General features: G+C 30.4%; 1 protein-coding gene across 4 annotated transcripts in view; it reads left to right on the forward strand.

Annotated features, from left to right (window-relative positions):
* Positions 1–26,997, forward strand: part of Lar (tyrosine-protein phosphatase Lar) — a 158,733-nt gene that overhangs the window by 45,583 nt on the left and 86,153 nt on the right. For 3 of the 4 annotated variants that reach the window (XM_089222664.1, XM_089222667.1, XM_089222665.1), the window contains exons 4-5: positions 22,489–22,530; positions 25,060–25,365. In XM_089222664.1, coding sequence (XP_089078790.1) covers positions 22,489–22,530; positions 25,060–25,365 — 348 coding nt within the window. The remainder of the gene's footprint in view (positions 1–22,488; positions 22,531–25,059; positions 25,366–26,997) is intronic. The other variant, XM_089222666.1, reaches the window with a different exon arrangement.

Below are 26,997 nucleotides of genomic sequence, written 5' to 3' on the forward strand. Positions count from 1 at the left end.
TGTTACTGTTTGGTCATTTTTATGGTTCTATTTATTTATTTTTTAGATTGGCATTCTGTAGACTATTGTTACTGACATGGTCTTCTTACGACGTACGAGCGAGTGCCAACTTCGCCTTAAAACCCTCTAATTTCACATTCGAAACTTGGTAGGGCTGGAAGGGGTGAAAAAAAAGCTTATCAATTTCTTCGGAGGGGACAGGAAAATAATTTATGGACCATCCGAGGTATACAATAAACGGACTGGACCGGAGAAAAAACAACGGGAAATTTTTGGCTTTTCACCAATACACCGTAATGTGGTGGACACAGTGTGTGGGGATAGCCTAGAGTAAACGTCCCTTTTATTATATGCTCTGTGGTGGTGGTGGTGGGTTTTTATTTTTTTTCCCACTCTTCCCCCGGGCTTTTAACGTACATAATTCATGTTCCGGTATCGCCTCGAACAAACGCACCGCCGATTCGGCGTTTTCGTCTGAAATACTTCCGCGTACTTTTTACTCGAGTATAACGAAATCCTATAATCCCTGTCCACTATTACAAATGCCGTATAAATAGCAATATTTATTTTAAAAGTCAGTTACTTATTTTAGAATGACTAAGTTTAGTTGGTTATAACTGCAATTGTAGTGCAAATGTTTTTATTCTCAAATTTTTTAAATTGGATTTCCTCACAACGCAGATTCAAATAGTAATTGTTTTAACCATTAATATTAAAATGTTTTTCTCCTTAAATGATAATATTATATATTCCTAAGTGTTACTAATGGGCGACTTCTTATACAAAGAATTTTTGTTATGTTTAACCTCTTATACGCTTATTGTGCATTAAATTGTATAGATTGTGTATGTACTGTTGTTAAATAATAATAATGAAAAATTGATTTTTACGTTTAAAGCTGTAGTAATTAATAATAATATTTTAGTTTTAAAGTTCTGTTTCTATTTTCGAAAATATATTACTTTATTTAAAATTACAAATTCTATAAATAAATATTTGTGTTGGCAATTTTATAATTTTATATTACAGGTATATGGTTTGAATTTCAATAAACTTAAGTAGGTACTTATCTATTGTCTGTATAGTTTTGAGATTATTGAATTTATTCTTTGTTTCCTTCGTAGTGTTTGAACCAATGGATCATTGGTTTGTGTCAGTGAATTCAATCTGAATATATCTCGTTTATTTTTGATAGATTGGTTGTCGACGGTCGTTCATGATGTTTTGGAGGGGTTTTCACACTAGAGGGATATTTGACCTGCATTTTTATACGTATCTACAGATATTTATTTTTTTGTGGTTATGAAAACAAAATATTTTTTCCGGAACGTAGGAAATTGAAAAAATAATAAATAAATGGAGTAGTTTGAAAAAAAAATCCAAAAAAAAACTATGGACAAACAAAATGTCGCGTATGTATAACACATGAATACCGTATAGGAAAAACCTTAATCTCTCTGTATGATAGTTGGGTGCCAGAATATTTTCGTACTTGGTTTCTAGTTCCGTTTAAAAATAAAAATGTAATAAAAACGGTTTACCAATTTCGAGTTTTTGCAAAATAATATTCGAGAACCTTTGTACGTTAGTAGTGTGCAACTTGCACCTCTAGACGTTTTGCGGAAATTCTCTAAAAGTGGGTTTTTTTTATTTACTCATATTGTTTTCAGTTTTTAAAAAGAAAAAAGAAATATCTTTATTCAGTTTAAGAGTGTTAGTGAAGCCGAGAAACGGCCCTTGTGATTCAAAAAGCCACTACACGTAATAACAGACTCTCATCCTGTGCGGGACTTATCGTGAAATTCCCACCGGATGTGAAGTTTAACATATACGAGAAGTTTTGAACTCTCCCTACGTTAGTATAAGTTATACGCTCGATATTATATCCGAGTCTCATTATCATTAGCTTTAATTACGGACGTATACTTAACACATTGAGAGAAAAATTATTATATTAATACCTATAGTACACTCGAATAGTTATATAATTATTAGACTGATGTATTATGTATAACGACTTTTGTTTTTATATAAAACTTATACAAATATTTCAATTGATCTATTTATTTTGTTATTTTCATCTTATGATTTACGACTACATTAGGTATAGTAGTTTAGTTAAATTCAAAGATCAAAACGGAAATTCACTTGTTTATGAAAACGAGCTTAGTGGAGCAGTATTTGGAGAAAGCTACTGTAGCGTCAGTGGAGGTGTATCCCTAATCGCGTGCCAACCTTTCCACTCTAGCTATTTACCGTTTCGGACACCACGTCCGCTAATGGTACCTGTTAATATTTGATGGGTTTAAATTCGCAAATACCCCTAGCTATTAGGTACACCTCTACTCTCTCTCAGTTTTCAAGTCTGAATTATTAGAAAACGGTCGTTCAAATGTATAATGTCTGTTAATCGTTAAATGTGTTGCGAGTAATTTTACGAACGCAAAAGATATATTTTTAAGGGCATGTGTCTCGTCCACGTGTAACTGATTTTTGTTCAATATTGATTCGGTTTGACGTTGCATCCACGCTCGGAAAATTGAGGTCATATTAATGCATATGAAATGAGGTCTTAAATTATAGGTACTATACCTATATATGTGATTCGTAATTTTGTCCTTTATCCCGTATGGGGATACTATTATAACTGTCTATGCTGAAAGTATTCTATAATAATAAATTCGTATTGACTTTATGAAAATCGTGTTGTTGGAAACTTAACAGTAATTTACAAGTATTCAATTCTAAATATTAATGTTTTAATACATTTTTAAACAATAATAATACCTATTTAATTATTCTCATCTATCATTAATTGATTTTATAATTGATTATAAACACATATTATTTGATTAAATACAACCTATCGGAAATAAATGTTATAATTTGATATTTTACTTGATGTTGACAATTAATTATTTTTTATTAAAGATATTTATCAAATAAATATTGTTATCATCAAGATAAAAATGTGAATTTATGTCTTAAAAGTAATTATTTAAGGTACCGTGGATTATTACGATCAGTTAAATTTATTGTTTATTACATTTTTCATTCTCATTTTATAATTTAAATTTTGAATTTGGAAACATTGATATCTTCATTATATAAAAAATAAGAAAATGTTTTAATATTTTTACTGGTTCTAGTTAAAAAAAATTTTTTATTATATTTTCATTTTTGGGCATTTGTAAGGCTGCTAAAGGGTATTTATCTTCTACATAAGTCCATCATTACAGGTTTGAGGCACGTTTATCCCTTTCTTCTACTTGACCACTCTGCATACGATTTATTAACCAACCTTGGCTGGTTGTCCGCTGTAAATTTAGATTCCTAATGACTGTACCTTTAAAGCTGGAATTATATACAGGATATCCCAATGAATGTGACGTGGGTTGAACCGCTGAACCCTTTAAATCCGGAAGTTTATAATGTGTGTACAGAGTGATCACATTAATGTTTCTATTCAAAAAGGTTTATACCATGCGTATCAAGAAAAATAATCATTAAGTTTATAAATAGAGAACTACTGTTTTGAATTCAAACAAATTGGGATTAATAAACAAGTCAGTTATATAATTTATGGGTTATTAATCTTAATTAAATGTAATGTTTCATACTGATATAAATTTGATGTTTTTAAATCTATTTTATCAGTTAAATAAATATTTTGATGAAATTAATTTTTAATTTTGATTATTTCTGATCAGTATGATTGTATTCATGTATAGGGTTTAATTAAATTTCAAAAATCAGATGTTTCGTTCATTTTCATTATTTTTCTTAGGAAAAACATTTTTGGGAAAAATTAAATTATATTTTATTTATACTATCTTTCAATTCAACCATTTGCTTTAATGTATTTATTAGAGTTCAAAGTGAATACCTTTTCAAACATTATCTTTGTATGTACTTTAAGCTGCATTCGAATTGGTTCCTATTCCTGAAAATTGACATCCGAATTAGTTCACAACATTCCACGAACATACATCCGAATTGGCTCCCGATATTCTAGGTAAGTGAAACACATCCGAATTGAATATAGCTACATGTAACACTGTACGACCGTAATATAAACTTACATACTATTATACGCGTACATATAGGCAGATAGTTAGATGGACAGCTATATAGGTTTATAGAGATCCGTTATCACACTGCGATAAACACTTACAAAAAAGGCGAAATAGGATCTAATAATATATATATATATAACATATTTCCCAACATTATTAGTACAAATGTACCAAAAAATGATTTAGATAAATCGTAAGTCTGTATAAAATGAGAAGGGAAATTTAAAATGCTTTTTCCCGGGAACCAATTCGGACGTTTCGGAACGAATTCGAATACACTGGTTTCCGGTACTTTATATCTCAGTTTCCTATCATCACTTTCCTACATTCTGATTCATCTTTATTCTCTTGTGTTTACTAGAAAAATATAATTTTTAATACTCTTTTTTGTCTGTTTTCTTAGTTTTATCATTTATTATTATCATTATTAATATTATTATTATAAGTAGTAGTAGTATTATTATACCATAGTAATTTCAACATTATTAATTTAAATCATTGGTTTTATGTGGTTTGTACATTTGCATTTTTATGTTTTGTTATAAATAGCTTTATAAAATTCTCCGAAATATTAAAACTATACTAGTTTTGATTCACTGTATTTACGGTAAATAAAATTAAAAACTTTAATCTAATAAATGTATTTTATGATAATTATATGAATAGGTAGCTAGGTAATAATAATAATTATATTTTGTATTAACAAACAATTAATTACAGAGTGAAAAATTAATTGCATTATGACGTTAGATACTCAATAGGTAATAGATGTTGTAAAAATATCAAAATTGTATATATTGATACTTAATTGATCATTTCAGTTACGAAAATAATTTATAAAAGCCATATTTTCTAAATCATAGTATAATGTTTTTTGAATAGCGATGAACTACTCTTAACCTGAAATCCAATCAGAGATTCTTAGAATTATATTTTGATTATTATCTATTTCTTATACTTATGTTATTATTAGGGTAGGGGTAGGGAGACACTTTTCCTTATTCTTCACTATACCGTTTTTCCCAAGAGTTCTTTCCACAATTCCATTTTTCTAAAACTAATTATTTATAATATTAAGAAAAAGTTATTAATTTTTATCGAAATTATATTTTCCAATACTAAACAGTATGATCATAAAATTCAAAATGGTGTATTTATAGTATAAAAAATTTCAAATTATGACTAATGGCCGTGAGGTATGCAAGCATCAATCACATATAAAAATTATTTAAGTTTGGAAATTATATTTTTCGGCACATGCATTTTAGAGTTGAACTTACGGTTGGGTTTTCTTTCTCCATTAATGTTTGTTTATTTTTTTAATATGCACTCTTTTTTACTTTTAAATATTTGTGATGATGACATACCAGTGAATACAGTGTGATTAAAAATAATAAAAAAATATTAGTATGTCATCTCTATTGCGAATCGATATCCATTTATTGTTGTTTATCCATTCTATAATTATTTATTTCATGTTTTTTTGTAATGTATCGTGCATTTTATTACACTTTGGAATGTTTGGAATTTAATCATTAATAATAGTAGTATTTGATGGATGCGTGTGTTAGTCGTTTCAATAATAAAGTCGATGATACAATGATTTTACTCAGTGCACGCAGTACTTCGCATTCATTTAGTAACATTGTCCATTAAATGGTAAAATGTACGGGCCAGGGTAACGAAGTAAATAGAAATTCGACCAGTTGGACATATTATGTATATTAAATTCATTTTTATTATGTTCAAAATGAAAAGTATATTCACTTTATTACAAGTGCAGGGAAATAGATTTTTATCAAATTTAACTCTTCTTATCTTATTGTATTCATTTTTTTTAAACACAGATATAAGCATTTGTAGTATTTTTTTTAAAGATTATTATTATTTAGACTATAATATTAAGAAGTATTGATGTTTTTTTTTTTCATTAACTTAGTTTTTATCTTTCTTACAGCTTTAAATTCTACAACTATTAGGTATATTATTGATTTAGAAATAGGTACCTATATTCAATATTGGATTTGGAAATAATGCACCAAAAAGACGCTCACATTTGTTGCAAACTACCGTCCTTTTATTGGATTTATTATGTATGTAATAAATAGAGTTGATTGGATTTCACAATTATTTTATGAAAATATGAAAGAAAAGGAGTTCATCACCCTTTTTATCCCACCGCTATTCGAAATCTGATTTTATATGTTGCAGTTGTTGTTTTCTTAATTTTAATCTGTTTGTTTTAATTATAAATACAAAACGAGTGTAAAAGCTAATATATTCTTAGATTATTATTAATTATTTTTATGCAAGTATTTAATTAATATATTTTTTTATAGTTAATATTTATGTTTTTAAATGTCATGGATATATTAATTTATCAATTTAATTCTATCGCGAATTCCAAATATTTGTTTATTGAGTAGTGAAATAATTTTAATTATTTTCTCACTACTTTAGCTTCGTTTAAAACAGAATCTTAAGATTGTTTTTTTATCTCTTTAAATACGATAATGTCAAAAAACCTTCTGTTTAAACCATAAATTAGCTCACTACTGGCTATTAGCGTCGTCCGTCTTCATGCTAATGATTTTATCATTGGGAGTTTCGCCCCTCTTCTCTGGATTGATGGACAAGCCCAACAAAACATTAGCCCAGTTTTGAAGAAAGCTGACTTATTTTTTATTTTTAAAGTTATTTTTTCCACCCTTGCACTATGAAACATAAAACTTTTTTGTCCCATGGTCTAATTACTTAGGCGTAAAACTTTACTACTCTTCACACATACATCGTGATAGTATATATATATATATATATATATATATATATATATATATATATAATAAAATCTTATAAATTATTTATTTTTAGCATCAACTTCGGAGAAATCTGTCAACTTCAGCTTTCATTTATATGACCACCATACAATGATTTTATCTGCTCAAAAGTCCAATAAAAGTTTTTGTGCGGAGAGTAAAGTCATTTTTCTGTCGATTGCCCCAAGGTTTTGTATAGGAATATCTCATTACCCGCTGTGATTTTCTGGGTACCTTTATTCGGTTGCCTCTAGGCTGTCGGATAGTCGTTTTTATGTTTACAGGAACGGGTTTTTTGTCCGCCCTCCCATTTTGAAAGGTTTCGAGTAATCGCCACCCCTGTATTTGTGCCTTCAATTATTGGCCAGGTCAGGCGACGTAGGTGTGTGTAAAATACGTATGTGTGTAGATAGAACAACATACAAATTATTACCATATTCATAATAATGATTATAATAATAATAATAATAAAAAAAAAAAACAGACTGCAAAAAGTTTGAAAAAGCAGTATAATAACAATCGATGGTATTTTTTTTCATTTCGCTACCTAAGTAAACTCATTGCACAACGATATGTGACGTATCGATTCGATTTTAGCTCATTGGTATTTACGTCAACTAATATTATTTGAATTTTTATGGATATAAAAGCATTAGATTATTGACTCGATTTGTCTGTCTATCTTGTTTGTGAATGTTTATCTTTTTAGTTGATTTTGAAAAATAATAATATTTTGCATCCTATACATGTTAATAATATGTAGGTGTTTTTGTTTTTACTAAAATGTCAATTTAAAGTAATTTATATTAAAAAAAATATATTTTGGCTTTCAAAAATAATGAATTTTTTGTAAACTTATGCAATTATATATGCATATATTTATATATATGTTTTATTTTTACAAGTTTTAGTGAATTGATTGAGATCAACCCAAATTGGTAGATTATTTGGTGTATGATATGTTAGTATATAGGTAATTTATATTTTGTTTAAATCATATTCATTAATTTAATGTTACACTATTTTTATTAAATTGGATTGTTATCTTAATGAATATTCCTGAAATATTAAAAGAAAACAATTAATCATCAAAAATAATATTGGACTGTTTTTTTTCAAAATTATATATTGTGATGTAAGTAATAATGTTATTCAACAATTATAAATGTTTTGTCGGTACACTTAATGCAAATTTATTATACAGCTTAGTGGTTCAAATACATTTTTATTTTTGTTTACAGTTAATACTTGTATCAATCTACAATTATCGGAATACTGCTTCTTTAAAATTATTAAACTGGAATTTAATTTAAAAACATATAACAAAATTTATAGTTTAACGTATCAATACCTAGCTATGTGCATATTTGTCAATTGTTAATCATTATTTTGTAATTATTGCTATATTTTCTTATACTTTATTCTTATTAATTGTGTTGTATACTGTATGTATACAATCTATACTCTTGTGTGGATGTATTTATTTCCAATTATACTGTTTATTCATGATTGTTTTTATGTCTGGTTGATAACTTGTATTAGAAATATACTTTATATTTTCTTGTAAACAATTTAGCCGGCCAATTACTAATATATTTGAATAATATTCATGACAATAATATAACATACCAACGTTTAAAACTAAACTCGTGTGTTGCGGGTATACATATTTATATATATGCACTTGCGTATATATATGTAATATGTATTATATAGGTACTTGTTAGTCGTAATGGACGAGTAAAATCGCATAATAAGCTCAGAGTCAACAAACAACCGCGGTTATTTAACCTGGCGTTTCTAACCGTAATTAACGTGGACTGGGTGGTGGGGGGGGGGGGGGTGGCATGTATATATGTGCAGTGTATCCGGAAGTGGTGTGGTTGTGGACGAGAGGGTAGTTAGACAAAAGATGGACGAGCCCCATGGGAGGTTTTATAATGTACATTACCTACATGACCGACCTTACACGTCACCCATGTGCACGTGGAGAGGATAGCCATTGCGCGTTTAGGTTTAAGTTTCTTTTTATTCTCTTGGCGTACCTACTTTATATGTTTTTGCATTTTTTTTTATAAGTAACTAAAAATTATTGTTGAGAATTATTAAAATGACCGTATTTTACGAATTTTCAGTTATCCGATAATAATAAATAATGTATTATACATAATATTATATTATAATTGTAAATTGTATCGGGCCGAGTCAGAGAAAAAAATTTTCCCTTATTCAATAATGTAACTAGTTAACCTTCTCATAATTTCTTATTATTGTCGTCCATATTTATATATTCTTGGAATTTTCATGAATGAGTACTACGAATAATAATAATTTCCGGCTCCTTAGAACAACCGGAAATATGTGTGTTCTGAGGATAATAGCAAGTAGTTTATTTTTTAGCTTAAGGTTTTATTTTTTAATATTTGCTAGATAATTGCTTATGTCCTTAAAGTTCAACGATGCGTTTTACGTTTCAAAAACCACTGAACTTAAGTAGATTTTTACATATAGGAAATTATATTACTTTGTGCAAAACTCCTCTTTCATGTTCATGCGTATTTTTTGTATAAGGTTCAATGTAAAGAAAAGCGAAAATTCGTTTATATTCTATATTATTCAATTTTAGTAGCGTAACAAGTAACCATTATAATGATATAATCATATATCAGACATATTATTATATGTTTCATTTTGTTCAAAGTAAATTTTTTTTTTCTAAATTGACATATTATTTTGTTTTAATTTAATGAATTACAACTCTTTTTGATGAATTCAATGATGCATTGGCACAATGCCAATATCGTTTATAACAATTACTATTGTTATTTATATTGGAAAAACAGGTGAGGAAAAGTTCACCCTAAACTAATTTTAATCGTATAGTTTACAAATGACACTTGATATTAATTCTACTTCTGCTTCATGAAACAGTTGATTAACAAAATAATATCATTATACGCTTTATACCTAGTATTGAATAATTTTTAAATTTGAAACTACTATTTAAATGTATAAAAAAATAATATAAATATTTGATACGTTGGAATTGCCACATAATACGTCAATTTTATTGTCTCTTATTTTTTTTAATTGTTTTTTTTTTTTTTATTTATTTTTATTTTATTAGTTATAATATTAACCCATATCTTTAATCTTGGAATCAAAAATATAATAGTTTTCTAGATAATATTTATTTTTTATAGAATAACTTTTTTTTTAAATGTTATATGTGATATAACGGAAGTTTTGACTCTTGATAGTGAAAAATATATATAATGTGACATCGTCTACTAAAATTGAAAGTGGTTTAAAACAAATTTAGAATGGCATTTGCTGCCACTTGGTGCCGACGGAAACCGCCGCATAGAAGGTATATAATACAGTCTGCACAGAAATTTTAATTATACATGATGAGGTAAACGCGGGACGGAGTTTCTTTATATTATTGTAATTTATTAATTCCACAGTATCGCATTTTATTTTTCGTTTCTCGAGTAATTAAAATTTTTTTTTCGTTTGTTGAGATAAAACAGTAGGTGGTACCTATGTGTACGACGAATTCAATACAATACTACCTAATAAGTCTTCATATTCCGTGAGTGTGCTGTAAGTGAAAAGTTTTTCCAGTTGCTATACGATGATGAGTGTTTGGTTAATTAGTGCGGGTAAAAGGGACCTGCGATAACGTCGTTTGAATGTTTTAGTTTTCGGCTTTCGGTATATTATGATATCAGGACTATGAATATTATGCCAACTAAACCCATCAACTAGACTAGAGTACCTTTTCTTGTCTGGACGTAGTGCAGATAGTAGAGAAATCGCGTGGATGTCGGATAAACGGAGAGTATTATTCATACATATATGTGTGTGTGTGTGTGGATATAGATGCTCAGTTGCCATCACTTAGATAAATTAAGAGGGAACACTCGCTGCCGTCCGGAATGTCTGTAATGCGGATAATATTCGATGACGATAGCGCGAGCGGGGTTGGTATGTAAAATAACCATAATGGAAGGGTTTGTTTTTCATTTTTTTTTCGCTATGGCTTGCCGAGATACCCGCGTGCGATACGACGGGGTAACGATATTTCGCTCGTGCGTATACACGACTCTACAGTGGGCATACGATATACGCTTTTGACAGTTATATTGTTGTTGCAGCAGTTATATAATAATAATAACCCGTGTTGGAAAACGTAGTGCCGAAGTTCGTCGGGGTACGGTTGTTGTTGTGTGTATCGGGCAGAGGGTGGAAACGAAAAAAAAAAATAAGTATAAAAAAATAAAAACGATAACCACAATAACTATACCCAGACTGTGGTGTTATGGCGGACTGTTCCCTAGTCCGCGCGGTAATGTTTTTAGCGTGTTTCCACAGGTCGAAAGATAAGCCAAATGCGCGGTTACAACGCGTCCAGCTGGTATTGGTAGGCCGTATAGTCGACGGCGTTCGTCTGCGTGGTGATCTTGTTTTGTATATAATTTTTCAAAACCATAAGTTGCAAACTATACAAAACTGCAATTCGCATTAAGAAGGCCTCTACAGCGTTCTCTAACGCTATTTATCAAGTTTTTTTTTTTATCTATAAATGTCAATACAATTTTACTTGTCGGGTCAAGTTTGAAAATTTAATTCAAGATTCCCTATAATTTGATATTAAAAATACATATGCACGATTTTTTTTTATATTACCGTTTAAAGTGCAAGTTTCATTAAATTGAAAATGTACAAACTAGTTAAAATAGCTTAGATTGATGAACCGTATCCGTTCAGAATCGTTTTTTGTATTCAATGATATTATATCATTGTATTTAAATTTAATATCATTCATTACAGTGACCCACTTGTAACCTACTTTACTGCAATGCGACATCCAGTTACTCATACACTTTTTAGACCGGTTCTTATTTTATACTTAACGTTTGTTAATATTTTAATAACGGAAAAAATAGAAATTATACGTATACTGTATAGTAATGAATTCACACGGTGCACAACTATAATGTCACTTACCCAACATTTTTCGATTAAAAATTGTATTAGTACCTATTACGGTTTTTAATTTTTAATAGCCAATATAGTTGAGTTGAAATAATTTATTTATAATTCAAAATGACGAGAGACATTTTTGGTTCTCCTTCTAGTTGTTCGTTTCGTTTTAATTGAAGTGTCTATTATAATTTAGTCATAAATATTTATTTAAAAAAAAAAAAAAAACCAAAATAAATATTTATTTATCTTAGAAATTTATTATTATAAGACATTTTATAAGTACCTATTTAAATATATTATTTAATTTTTTTCTAGTTGGTAAATAATATAAAGTAATTTTGTAGTGGTTAAAATATAAATATTTGCCTTGCGAATTTCGTAGACATATCAATTACTTGTATAATAAGCCTGATATATTGTGGTACAGTCAAATGGTGTGTTAATGGTAACCGCATTTCATAAACAACAAATTTCTCTCGTTTTATTTGTCTCTGCTAGCCTAACCTAAACAATCATAGTTAAACAATTATTATTCGCCATGAGTTAAATACACGTTATTACGGGATTTCCCTCGGCTGTGTCCATATATACACGTTGTGTACACATACATGGACGACTCACGGTGGTCGTGATTTCTACAAACATTACAAGCATTGGTTCGTTGTCACCGCAAAAGGGAAACAATATATTAATATGACATTATGCATTGTGAAATGCATACAATAATAATAGTAAACAATTATTACAATAACGTTAAAGTGCAGTGGAGATTTTTTAAACATGATAAATGATAATTAGATAATATACCATTATCAAGTATGTTATAGTTTTAAATAATTGTATATTGTACATATAAATGGTAGGTATTTTTGTATTGTTTAATGTTACATATTATGTGATATGTATTTGTGTACAATTATATTAATAGTCTATTATTTAATTAATTAAAATTTAAAAGTATATATACTTATAGTTTTGACGAGCAAAGTATTGGATCAACAGTTTGATTCTCACTTCGTTTATTTAACTTTTAAAACTATAGTAACTCATAACTTATCATCCGAAATGTAATTTCTGTAAATCGAAGTTCAAATTATTAAAAATATTCTGCTTCTGAATATAAAATAATATGTATTCATTAAACAAGTAAAATATTTAAAAAATAAACCAATATTACCATAAAAATTGTGTTTATATAATTCTATTAAATAAACATGGGTATATTTTGAAATATTGAGTGTTCTTTCACAAAAGCATCACCGTGTACCTAATATACGAAAAATACAATGAAATTAAAAACCTTTTTTATTTTATTAATTTACTAAATATGCTTCTATTGGATACTATAAATTAAGACTTTTTGTAGCCTGCAAATATTATTGTATTGTGTTATATGAATTTAACGTTTCAAGTTGATAAAGGGGAGTACATTACTTTAAGATATTATTATACTCGGATGTCCAGATCGTAGCTGATTTTGAATGTTTTAAATAAGTCTGACCTATCGAATAATCTCGAGTTTTCCAATTAATTCAAGGGTTTCGATTCGATGAAACTGACCGGCTAGGCGTTTTTGCCGTTTTCCTTAGTATAATGAGTGTTACTGTGTGTATTCAGGAGTTTGTTTGATTGTGATGCATAACAAATAGCATATGTATTGTATAAATCCAATTTATTATGATTTGCATACGAATACGTTACATTCGAAATAAATTTAATCTCCAACAAAGTTGGTTTCCTCTCAAATTTATATTATTTAATCCCACTCATTTTATTAGCTATCACAATAGTCACTTTAAAATTTAAATAAAGTACTAATATAGTGGCTCTAGGCTGATGATCGATCGGCCTGCATATTATAAATGATTTACAACGTGAATTTAGTTGGAATGTCTTGTAATCTAATGATTTTTATTTAAACATCTATTCTGTGTGAACGGTTGAGAGAACCCGTGAAAAGTTTTGTAAGCCTAAGTTTTAGTTTTGAGTTCGTTTTATAAACTGACTTTATCTTGTGGATTACAACGCCCTCTATACAAATTGTTTATTTATTTATCTGTATTGTATTAATTTTATTTCGCTATGAACAAAATTGGTAGACTTAAGTTTAAACTCTGCGGTTGTATACTATATGACGGTGTTATACTTTATTGAGCGTATCTGTGTTGAATATTAATGTACATATTGTATAATCGTATAAACATTTATAGCTTATAATTTTTAAAACGCAATTTATGTGTTTGAAAATAAATTTAACGGCTAGTTTGAGTTTTTAGATTTTATGTGTATACTTAAAGTTTTGTCGAACTTTTTCCTCGGCACTAATAGTGTATACGATTTATTATTTAACAAAACAAATGCTCAATTATCGTTGAATTGTAGTTTCTATTTGTTACATTCTTATATATAGGTTTCATTGATTGTTGTCATTACGTCAGAGAACAAAACTCTATACCGACGTTGTGTTTTGATTAACGTTCGACTATGTTGGTAGTAGTACAGACGATGATAGTGTCGCTGTGGCAGAACCACGAAACTCCATTCGATTTATCATTATGTATGTGTTTATCTATACATATATAGATTACTTTAAGATCGTACGAAGTACATATATATATATATATATATATTCCATCGGCTTCATCGGCGGCAATGGTAGGGTAGCTTTTTCTCTTATTGTGGAACGAAGTTTTCGCGTATTTTTTCCCCTTCGGAGTTTACCGATGTGTACACAAGTGGATGGTGCAGCCGAGGGTAGGAAAGTTGCGTTAATTTCTGGACTAGAACTTCAGCCCGCTCGTGGATGGAGACGAAGCCTATACTGAACGTGTATATATATATATAAATTGATGAGTTTGTGTGTGTGTGGGGGGAGTGGTGTAGTCTGGCTAGGTGGTGGTGAAAAAAAAGAATGAAGTGAAGAGAAGAGTAACTCGACGATCTGGTACAGAGGCGATGATGATAGGAGGCAGAGTAAATTAAAGTTAACGCTGGTTTTCAATTAAACAATACCCTGGGTTTTTCTCGGTTACGTAGAGCGCGAAAAGTTCCGTTTTCCCATCGCCGAGCTACCCACTCCGCCAAACGTCGCCCTGCCGCAATCGCAGTCCCTCGTCGTCGTCATATACGCCATATATATATAATTTGCAGCCACTGGATGAGCTTGGTCTCCACACACACACACACACACCACCCACCTCGGCTAACACCCCTCCCAACCACTCTTCGCATGAGGTCCGACCTCTCGCCCCGTTCACACATGCAAGGCACTTATAACCCGTGAATCGTGGGCGCGTGCGTACACCAATACTCACGATGATGTCCCCTCCTCATTCACAACGTCAAAACCGTAATAATATAATAATAAAGGGGGATACAAGCTCACCAACACGCCTGGCCGGATATATATCGAACTCTTTTTCATCCATTTGTAGGACGGTGTCGAATATACTAATAATATTGTATTATATATATATATATATATAGTGAAAAGACGGAAACGAAGTTGATGTTACATCACAATCACTCGTTATATCGATTACTCGTTTCCCTTAAACTCGTTAGCGAGGTATATTATTATTATTAATCCTGTCATGGCAAATTTGTGGTTTATATGTACATACATATATATATACCGGGAGACGTTGTGTCCGTGAATTGTGATGCGGAAAAGTGAAAATAATTAATAATAACGCGTGTGGTACAACAGCAACTAGTCGATAATGATACAATTATGTCCGTTATTGTATATAAGGATTGTCAAGTTTCCCGACGAGTATATGGTATATAATTTATATATATTACGCAGCATTCTCGCGTGACTTGGATTCGTCATTCGTCTTGACGTAATCGGCAGCAGAAAAGTAATAATAATAATAATTGGTTGTCGCCAAATTTCGAAAAATTCGACTCGTTCTGTTTCTTCGCGCTGTTTCAGCTCATTTGTTCACTTCCCACACGTTCCCAAATCAACCATACAATTGTTATGTTATATCATCGATGGTGTATTACTTCGACGCCTGCTTATATATAAAATAAAGTGTGTGTGTGCGCTGCATAATATGTATTACTATATTCTGCGGAAGTTAACACATTCTTTCCTTTTGTACACAACTTTCCGTTGCGTTCCGTAATGATTTGCGTACGTGAAGCACGTCGTATCATTATACTTTTTCAGTTTCGACCCCCCCTCCCCCAACATTCTCCCAGCAACGGTTTTTACCACGGAATTGACCTATGTATAATATTTGAACGCCAAGGTTTTCTCGTATTGTTGTATCGTAGGTAGATACATATATACCATGATTATAATAAGTTATGATTCGTACCCCTCGAGTTCATGTGCACGCTTGTGCGGGTCGAAAACCAACGTCGATTAGAATAATTATTCACGTATAGGTCAATATTGTTTTAGTCGAATGTATATGCGTATTTATTCAGTGTTTCGTTTTCTATGCTGATTCTACGTTTAATCTCCGACTTCGAGCTCCTTCAGCGCTATTTCGCTATTTTTTATGAATTGAGAAATGCACGTTCGGTTGCAACAAACAACTCCGTCGTGTATTTACCACAGCGCGTATCTACACAATCAATAGGTTTATACGATATAATATAAGCACAATATTATTGGTAATTTCTATAAGAGCACTTGGCCGATTTTCAATTTTTTTTTTTTTTTTGGGAATCTCGGTTTCATTTGGTTGAACGACATTTTAAAAGTTCTAAAATAAAACTTAAAGCATTATAGTAAACATTAAAGTTATATTTTAATATCGAATAAATATCAATTGAAACATATCTTAAACATTTTTCTGCTTTACTTCGTCCGTGATACACAAATATTAATTAATTTATTTGATTAGTCTATAAATAGTGTTTATAAAATTGAATACCCTTAATCTGATTAGTGTAATATGTGACTTAAATTTGGTAGAATATTTTTATTGTACAGTTTATAGGATAAAAATTAAACATGTAACTTTACATTTGTGATAATTTAATCCCAGACGTCTCAAATGAAGTTAGTGCCGCTCAGACCTAAACATTAAAATTATTTAAAGTTATCAGGTTGTGTCAACTACGTATAATTTCTTTTATTAGTTTTTCATTTCTTTCATTACTTGCAATTCATTGTAAATAAATTACTTATATAGATTTAAATTTTTCTAAAATAAAAATAACTTTTAATTTAACAAAATAACATTTAAATAAGATTTGGTGATTCATTGAAACGTAATAATCTTAGACTTTAAAGATATTAATATATTATTTCATTTTATTTTACTGTAATATTTTAAATATTTTATCATCAAAGAATCGATACCTACTTTAGATTTCATTGAAAACTCTTAAATATTCAAATATTAAGTGATGAAATTTATAAAAGATTATTTTAGCTTATAATTAATTGGATTTTCATAAAGAGGATCAACAACATATTTTACATATAATTTATAATTGGTATCATTTAAGTAGTTATCATTATATACCTATTTATTGATATACTAATAAATTATAAAATTAATAATCATGTCTTTTTCATACTGAATGAAGACTTACATTATTTGATCGGTAAGTAAATATGAAACAAAAAAGTGTGATTATTGGTCTAAGCCCTAAGTACTGAATGAATTCTATGGTACATTATTAATATACATAATGTAATTTAAATTGTAATTATTAGTATTAACGTCTGCTCGAATGGTCAAAAATATATCGAAATAGTTGTGTATAAAAAAATATATACTATATATATATATAATATGTACGAATTCTAAAGCAATGTGTTAAGTCCACTAAAGATTTTACAGGTGATAAAGTGACTATGGGAGCTTTTGTATTGCTGACGGGGCGACAAAAAACCCGTTAGCTGTGTAATTTACCAGCATCCGGTCGAGAAAATCTTACACAATGTATGTGTTTTTCTGTATGTATATATATAAAGTAGAAGTATATAAATAAGGGGAATAAAAAAAGAAAAAGAAACTCTGGTCCTGCACGTTACAAATTAGTCGGTTGGCCGATCCCCCGATGATAAACAACAGCGATGAGGATGTTTTGGAGGTGGTTAGGTTAAGGGTGGGGGTTACAGCTGTTTTACACCGGACGTTTTTAAAGTGGTTCGCAAGCTGACACTACGTTAAGTACCACACTAAACCCGCCCAGTAGTAGTAGTAGTAGTAGTATTGGTGGTATAGTTGTAGTTGTGAAGACAAATAGTGGTGGGAGTGTTTTACTGTGTACGTGATATTGTTGGACGCAATAGCAACAGAGTGACTTTAGCTCGGATAATTGAAGTACTCTGTCCTGCCGAAAATCTGTCAACTCGAAACATATTTTAACTTTTTTTTTTTTTTTGTAAATACTATACGATACAGATAACAAAAATACATTTGTTCTACATCTTTGTTTATTATATTTCGTAGGTACATACATTTAACTTGACAAGTGTCGCAATACCTTTTAGCGAGTTAACTAGGAAAAGTAAATACATTATTGACTGTTTTTATAATTTAAATTTTAAATATAATGAGGTATAAGATTATTAGGTTATTATTATTTAAATTTAAATTCGAACAAATTAAAACTGACCAAAATTTAAATTATTATGATGCAAAATACACTGAGTTTAACTTTAAAACGTTGGGTACTTGGTTTTTAAAAATGTAATTTTTTACATTATTTTTTTATTTTTTCTAAAGAGCTTTAAAATAAAATTCTAGTAAAATATATTTGAAAATTGTCGTCCTAAAAGTGTAGTGATGTTTTGATAATGTATATGCTTTTTAGTTGTACAAGGATAAAAACTTTATAATTTTTTATAAGTTAAAACCCTCTTTCGAACCATTTATTCTGCACGAAACAAAAGTTTTCTTTCGTTTTTTATTTCATTTTTTTTAAACCATGTTTTAGAAAATAATATGTTAACATTTAAGTCACTGGATTAAATAAACAAGCTATTATTCAATTATATGCATAGACATCTCACTGTTTTAATAATTTTACACATTATCATCATGGAAGCTGTACCTAGTATTAAATGAGTATTTCTAAATAAAATATCAGTACATGTTAATTTTTTCAAGTTGTTCTTTCTTAGTGTTTCATTGTATTTATTTAAATTATATGTAATTGAACATATTAAAAGTGTTATCACTTTTTGCATGAAAATTGTTGTAAAAAAAAAAAAACAATGGTGCATTCGTCGCTCTTCCCTAAATTGACATTCATCATCGAATTAGGAAAATAAAACAATTATAATTTTACATGTCAAATGGTTGGCAAGTAACATGCTCGTTATCAATGTGTACGGAATAGAGAATATTTTATGGGAGTGATTGCACGTGAGAGGAAAAAAATATAATTATTAATTATTATATGAATTTGTCTAGTTTTACCCAGCGAGTTATATTATTTTACTGTTTCCAACGGCCCGTCATTCTGATTTCCGATTTCGTCAGAGGTTTTTTGTTATTTTATAAATATATATAGGTATACATTTTTTTTAATCGTGGTGAAAATACAAAAGCAAAATGAGACAGGTTTAAAATTCCAATTAAATTAACTTTCGTTAAAATTAAATCTGAACAAAAAAATAGTTTAAATACGACTGGTTATTTTTAATCCTCCGTTATTTTGCCAGGTATCATCAATCAATTTCATTATTATACCTATTCTAAAAATCACCAGGTTATCAATTATGATTTTTCTCATAAAATAAGGTTTAAAATGAAAATTATATTTTAAAAGAGTTACCTTATACTAGTCTAGTCTATGACAAATATGGATAAAAAGTAAAAAAATTCCATCCATTTTGATACCTTCTGAAATGTACTTTTTTTATAAAAAGATGGTATATATTATATTATAACCATATAAGATTGAGAAAATCTTAACTCACCAAAATTATTAATAAGTGTTTAATATTTATTTTACAACAGCTACCTACGTTGATTATTTTTAATTAAGTTTTTTCTCTATTATAATAATTTGTTCACTGATAAGTTAAGTCAAAAAAAAAAAAAGTTAATTTAAATGAATAATCGTATCTTCTACATAATATAATAATTAATATATTTTCAATTTTGAATGATGCAATTAATTATTTTTGTATTTTACATAAATATATTTATTTAAATTTTGTCCACAAAGTTATCGCATAATTGCCTTTTCAATATAATTAATTGCAGTTCATTATCGTTATCTCCTTAAATATTAATTGACCTATTATCCCCCATATGTGTAAAACTATCCAAACAAACATATTTTAAAATAAGGTATTATTAAACTTATGTAGTTCATGAATTGTGTTCTCAAGACTATTATATGGGCCCCTTGGCTATATTAAATTCTACTTTGAGATACCGTCATAACGCGTACATTCATGCTGCATATCTCATGCGAATTCGCCAAATATTTGCAGTGATGTTTTTATTCAATTTTGACAACCTCGAGGCTCAGACGATCTGACGATCATTCCAAACATAACTCGGTCGATCAACAGGTGCGCACATGTGTTCTGAAAGATGTCGATGTTAATCTCGACGACTGGTTACTGGTTTGCAGATGACAAAATTTCCATAATTTAATCACTGGAATTTATCAGAATTATCCGAGTGTTTTTATTTCCTTTCAAGAACGAAAAACACAACGTCATTTAAAAATCTCTTTTAAAATGTTTTCCATTAAACATTGGCATTAAAATAAACATGTTCTTTTTTTTTTACTTGGAAACTTTAAACTAGAGATAATGGCGTTCGGTGTATTCCTTAACAAACCCAGACCTTTATAATACGCGCATAACGAAGGGTATGTACAAAAAAAAAATTCTTTATACTGTAGCGGCGAACTGCAATTTGTTGCTTGTTACTTAAATCGAATAAGAGAAAATTACGGTAGTGCCCTCGGAAGGAATGACACATTAATAATTGAATGGACGGGCTTACTTTTCTGTGCCTAAAGTTTGGTACCACCGTCCGCCGTCTATATATAAGTATATTAAATAAATAATTCTCACTGGTATATCAAAAATCAGCAAAAGGTCTCTTGAATAAAGCCGATAGAATATTCATGGGGCCAATATCCGAATCTCCCCTTTTTCCATGTGATGTACCGCCATAGTACTCGTACAACACACCTCAATGGTCGAATTTCCAAAGAAAATCCCTTGTTTGATTTTTAATCATTGCCCGCACATGTTTTATATTTTTGTTCTTTTGATCTATTTAGGGGTTGTATCGTCGACGTCGTTTTGGTTGGTATCAAATATCAGCATGCCAGCAGATATGTTTTTGAACCTCAGTCGTGTCGAGTTCATATTATATAGAGTATAGTACCTGGCCATTTTTGAATGCGTCCCGCCATCGTATACATGATAAAAGAACAACAGTTTTTCGAAATCTAATGCGCAATATTATATTCTAAAAGAACAATAAACATTTTTTTTGAAAACAGATCCTAGATTTTGATCTCGTTTGGTACACCTACTGTATGAGGGTGATTTGACACTTGTTTTTAACGCAACTTAAACATTTGAACCTAAATACGTTCGTTATAGATAAATGAAAGTGATATTAATATAGCTTTTATGTGTTTATTTGGTCATTAATAAAATATGTGATATACATTTGCTGATGTACCGTTACATTTTATAAATGACCTGTACCTGAGTTATGCATTTAATATCATTAAATTGATGTTTGTGTGTAGGTATCTACAAAATTTATAAAACGTTAATGTTTTCATTGGTGAAAACACGCATATTATAAGTATTATGAAATGTCAATATATTATTGGACTGTCGAGTTACTCTGTCGTCTGTATACTTTCTCATAATATTTTTATATACATAATCACTGTTTTGTTTTTAAGAGTTGTAGGTATTAAATCGATAAGAATAGTATATTACATGCACCTGATAGGTTTACCAAAATAACGTTCCAACTTTTTGTTTTATTATTATCTATTATATACTTTATTACTTTTTACAACACGATCAAGGATGGGAAATATTGTCCCAAGTTTCTGATAGATATTATCTTGCATCTACTCTTAACGTTTCTTTATTACACCAAACAACTATTAATTTCCCCGCTGAAACTTCTTATTTTTAATTAATTCTGACACGTCTCTGTGCATATATATATTTTTTAATTGTATATTTATTCATGAAAAAGTGAAAAATAACCGTTTCACCGTCGGTATTAATATTTATAAAGGGACAGACAATAGGATTTTGATTGATGTCAAGCGGTCGGAAAACAGACATGGGATCCTAGTGTAATAAGACTGCTGTGTAAAGAATACATTTGCCGAATCTGGGAATTATTTTTGCAATTTAAATTAGGCACCTTTTTCTGCCGTTAGAAGACCGAAAAAATATAACCCTATCTTTTTCGTTAAATAAGACAAAGGTTAAAACCACGTAATATAGTTTATACTTTATTGAAAAAAGTACTTTGGGCTACGTGCTCTTATTGAAGGTCCCTAGGTTCATGTAAACACTTAAGCTATTAAAAATTTAACGCATCTAAAGTCTTGGTCGGATAATTTTCCGGTTTCTGTTGGTTTGGGGATGTTGCAAGTGGTATTCCTAATATTTACAGGCGCCAACTTCTCCGCATTTCCATTTATCCAATATTTGACACGTAAGTATATAACACTGCAATAAATAACCTTTGTTATTTGTCAACACAATAAAGAAAATGCGAAATATTTCAAATATAAATATTCATGTCGCTCTGAGATAGAAAAAAGTATTAAGTCAAGTCTTGAATTCATTTCTACTGTTTTAGTAAAAAAAAACTTCTATGAATAATCCAAAGGTTAAAAAGAGAAAAAGTTATCTAACGAATTTATGTTGTTTCGTATATGTCAGCCAGAGATATATAGCTTAAGTGACCCAAAGAAGTTTGTTTAGAGAAGTATCAAAAATTCGAAGTTTTTGTAACCTGGAATACAGTAATAATAATAATAATAGTAATAATAATATGACAGTATAACTATATAATATAATATAATATAATATATACTTACATTACTATACACATACTCCCGTTAAGGACTAGCAAGTTAAAAAAATACGGAGGATGAATGTTTAAACTATCTCTCAGATGCCTTGAATGTCCAAAATGTCATTCCGTGGTTGATCCTTTTTTGTAGGTGGGGGGTGGAGGGTGGTGCATTTTTAAAACACTGTTAGACCATGGAAGGCTTCATTGTTTTAAAATGGCTTGGATTAAAAAGAAAAAAAGGGAGTTATTATATATAGCTTATAGATGCTCTGTAGTGTCACGTAAAATGGTGGTTTAATATGAATCCAAATTTGTTATTCCGTTACGGTAAAGATTATCATACGTATGGCTTTCACGGATTTCAGTAAATGACGGACAAAATGAAAAGTTTTGGAATCTCAAAGGTTCGTAGTTTTAGAATATCCCGACTAAGTCTTGTTAAAACTTGTTGAAAATAGTTTTCATTGTAGTACAATTATTTAATTTGGGTCTTTTATTGTATGTATAATATATATACATAAATATTGTATATGTCCTGTGGCTTTTATATTTTTATATTTAGAACTCAACGTTGGAAATTACCATCGTTTTCAGGCATATTACATTTAAACGCAGTATATATATTATGTATATAAATGTAAAACGCATTATTTGGTCGAATTACGTATTTTATCCAATAAGTTTTATCCATCAAATGTTTGACAAAGTAAATCTCCGAGCATAATATAAACTCATAATCCTGGTATTTTTCAAATCATGGAAAATAATATTCAAATTTAATAATATAAAGATTCAAAGTTATTATACCTGCTGGCTGCTATGATGAACAACAAATAATTTAAAACTATCGGAAGGGAGAGATGAGTTTAATCATATTAAAACTGTAACTGACCCTAAATCGTCGTTGACACAGATATTATGTTTGTACGAAATGTAAATTACTATTTTTAATGATTTAAATCACTATTTTGCAATTCAGTTTTCGTTATATTTCTTAATTCAATAAATGTAGATCATGTCACGAGAGTTATCTAGGAAGTATATTACTGCAGTGTATTTGTGTAGGCGACCTAATACTATAAAACGTAATCTCGGTATTACATTTTTGTCGACATTCGTGACGAAAAGACAATTGATTGTCGTAATTTGCATGCTAGTAACTAAACAAACACATAGGTATACAATGCATTCATGTAGCCTATAGTTAATTTAAATGAATAATAATAATAATAATAATAAATAAATGCAATCAATAATTTTAAAATGTGTAAAGAACGTCACCATGCGTAATGCTAAAATAAATAAAAAATGCACCAATTTAATATTAAAGAATTAAAAATACATACCTTCATATTTTACAATATTAACCATTCACATTTAAAATCCATTCTACAATATAATTATTTTTTAAAAAGGTTTTATTATAAAATTATAAAACTCAAGTATAAAATAATTAGACATATAACTTTTAGTATTTTACAATTATATTTATTAGCTTTTTAAAAAATCAAGTAAGTATATATCATATACATTTATATGTCAATATAAAAATACTTTCATACTTACGTATATAATCAGTTTTTAAAATAGATTAAGAGCAGCGTAATAAAAATACCGGTATAACAATTTAAAAAAATATTTTAAATTTTTTACTCTTCAAACAATTGCTTGAGTAGTTACGTCGTGTTTTATCGTATACGATTAAGAACTCATAATCAGAGAATAAAATAATATCAAATTTAACTTAATTACTATATATATGAGAGTAAATATTATAATGTGAGTCGTGTTAACTATGGTATACCTATGCAATAATAAGAAAAATATGCCCTAACCATCCGAATGGTATAAAAGCAAAAAATTGGCTTCCGAAAAATCAGCTCGATATGTAGTTGCCATATTTCGAACCCTCGCATTGGTTGCGCATATTAAATAGTGCAGTGAACATACAAAATATTTAATTCCAGTAACTATACATATATCTTAAAAGTCATATTATGTTTAGACATAATAAAAGTCGTGCGAGGAAACCGTCGCCGTGAGTTTGGAAAGTTGTATCGGCAGCGTCTCGTGCGTCGAACAGAAATTCCATTTATCGCGACTGTGTAAATAGTTGCAAATATACATTGTACTTATTTATATATTTTGTTTTCGTGTCCGCAGAGCCACCGTCGTTGACAGTGAAGCCGAGACCGCAGCACGCGAAGAGCAACGCTGTGGCGTCATTCTACTGCGGCGCGCGTGGTGACCCTCGGCCGACCATCTACTGGCGGAAGAACTTGAAAAAGGTGTCAGCGTCGCTGAGCAGGTATGAGATCGTTGACAAGGTGGTCGGCGACAGCGAGACGGGCTCGGTGCTGCGTATCGAGCCGACCAGGGCGCACCGGGACAACGCGGTCTACGAGTGTTTCGCCGAGAACGGTGTGGGCGACGCAGTCAGCGCGAACGCCAAGCTAGAAGTGTACGACGGTGAGTGACCATTTCATTAAAACCCAGTAGTATTATAGTTATATAAGGTTTGGGCAGGTTGATTAAAATATTAAGCCAACTTGGCAACACAATCGCCAAACAAATAAATATTTATTCAGATTGCCTTACTACTTTAATCCTCGAGATACGGTCCTCTACAGTATTAAAAATAGGGTATGACTTTCCATCAAAAGTTTTCGTATCACATTGAAGATAATATTGTTGTTTTAAATTATAGCGATTTTAATGGCATTATAATATTTATGTATTAAATTATGTAGTTTTAACGAATACTACAGTATCAATGAAATTTACATAAATCGACGATCAACGTATTTATCATATTGTACTATTTAAATAAAAATAAGCATGCCTAATTTTTTATTTTTCCCAAGAAGAATAGACATATAAGATCAGTGTAGATTTATCAACAATTTATCTAGAACCTACGTACCTATAATAACAATGTTGACGTATATTAGGTACCTAGCCATTAAGAAAAAGTTCCTGGAATGATATTTCCCTCCACTCTAACTCACCAATAATATAATAATGACACTGGATAAAATATCTTGTGCGTACGACACGATACGTCGCGGCTAACCGAACTCAGTAACCGCGCGAATTCGAAAACCTCGGCCGCCCGTCCGTCAGTCTGTTTGCGGGTGGTGTGGTGCATGGAAAAGAAATAATGTTTCTTCACCCTCCCACCACCATCAACCACTGTGTTTGTTATTCCTCTATGCCTCTCCCCCAACTTCCATTTCGCAAAGGGTTTGCCAAGTGTTTGTTCGTTCAATCGCCCCCTCCAAACCCCCCTCCCATTAGACTACTACGGTTATTCGTACGCCGTTCCTGGCGTGAAACTGGAGTCGTCGCGCTTTATCGTAGCCGGTCGCCTACTACTACTCACTCGTTCCGTCCGCGCCAGAGCTGCTGCCGTGCTGCGAACACATTTCCTATTCGAAGTTAATCATGTAGAAGTTTACAATAATATAAAATTCCCTTTTACTCGATTTGTCGGAAGCGCACTATTTCTGCGTCAAAAAACGCATTCCCTACACCCAACGTCGGCGGCGGCGGCGGGCGTCGTGTATTTATTTATTATCTCGCCTAACGTCAACGGCAATGTTCTCTTCTGTACGGAATGCGTGTGATTTCGTTTCTTTTCATTCTCGTTTTTGGTCCGCTTGATAATATCAACTATTCCTCTCGACCCCTTCCCCCGTCGACCCGTTTAAATGATTCGTCATCGGGGTTTGTCGGGGCGACGACGGTAAGTACATTATTTGTGTTATAGTGTTTGCCCACACCTATATATGGCGTCGGCGAAGCTCGGAAACGTGAACACCACACATCCCCAAGCCACAGCCACTCCAACTGCACATAAAGCTATAGATTCTTCTACCCGCCGCTATATGGTCGTCAGCTTTCTGTCGTGGAGCGTCATCCTTTAAGACCCGTCCAGGCGTTTAATTGAATTTCGCACGCCGAACAACCGAAGACAGGGACGTCAATAAAATTTTCGATTCCACGAGCTAACTGCAGGGTATATCTGTCACGGCTCGTATAAATTCATTATTAACGCGTTCGTCCTACTGCAAGCGGTCCGTTCCGTATTTGCGAAACATT

The sequence above is a fragment of the Diuraphis noxia genome, unplaced genomic scaffold (genome assembly GCF_037042655.1).
Source record: "Diuraphis noxia isolate RWA-SAM2 unplaced genomic scaffold, SU_Dnox_SAM2 contig0003, whole genome shotgun sequence".
In the NCBI taxonomy this organism is placed as follows: Eukaryota; Metazoa; Arthropoda; class Insecta; order Hemiptera; family Aphididae; genus Diuraphis; species Diuraphis noxia.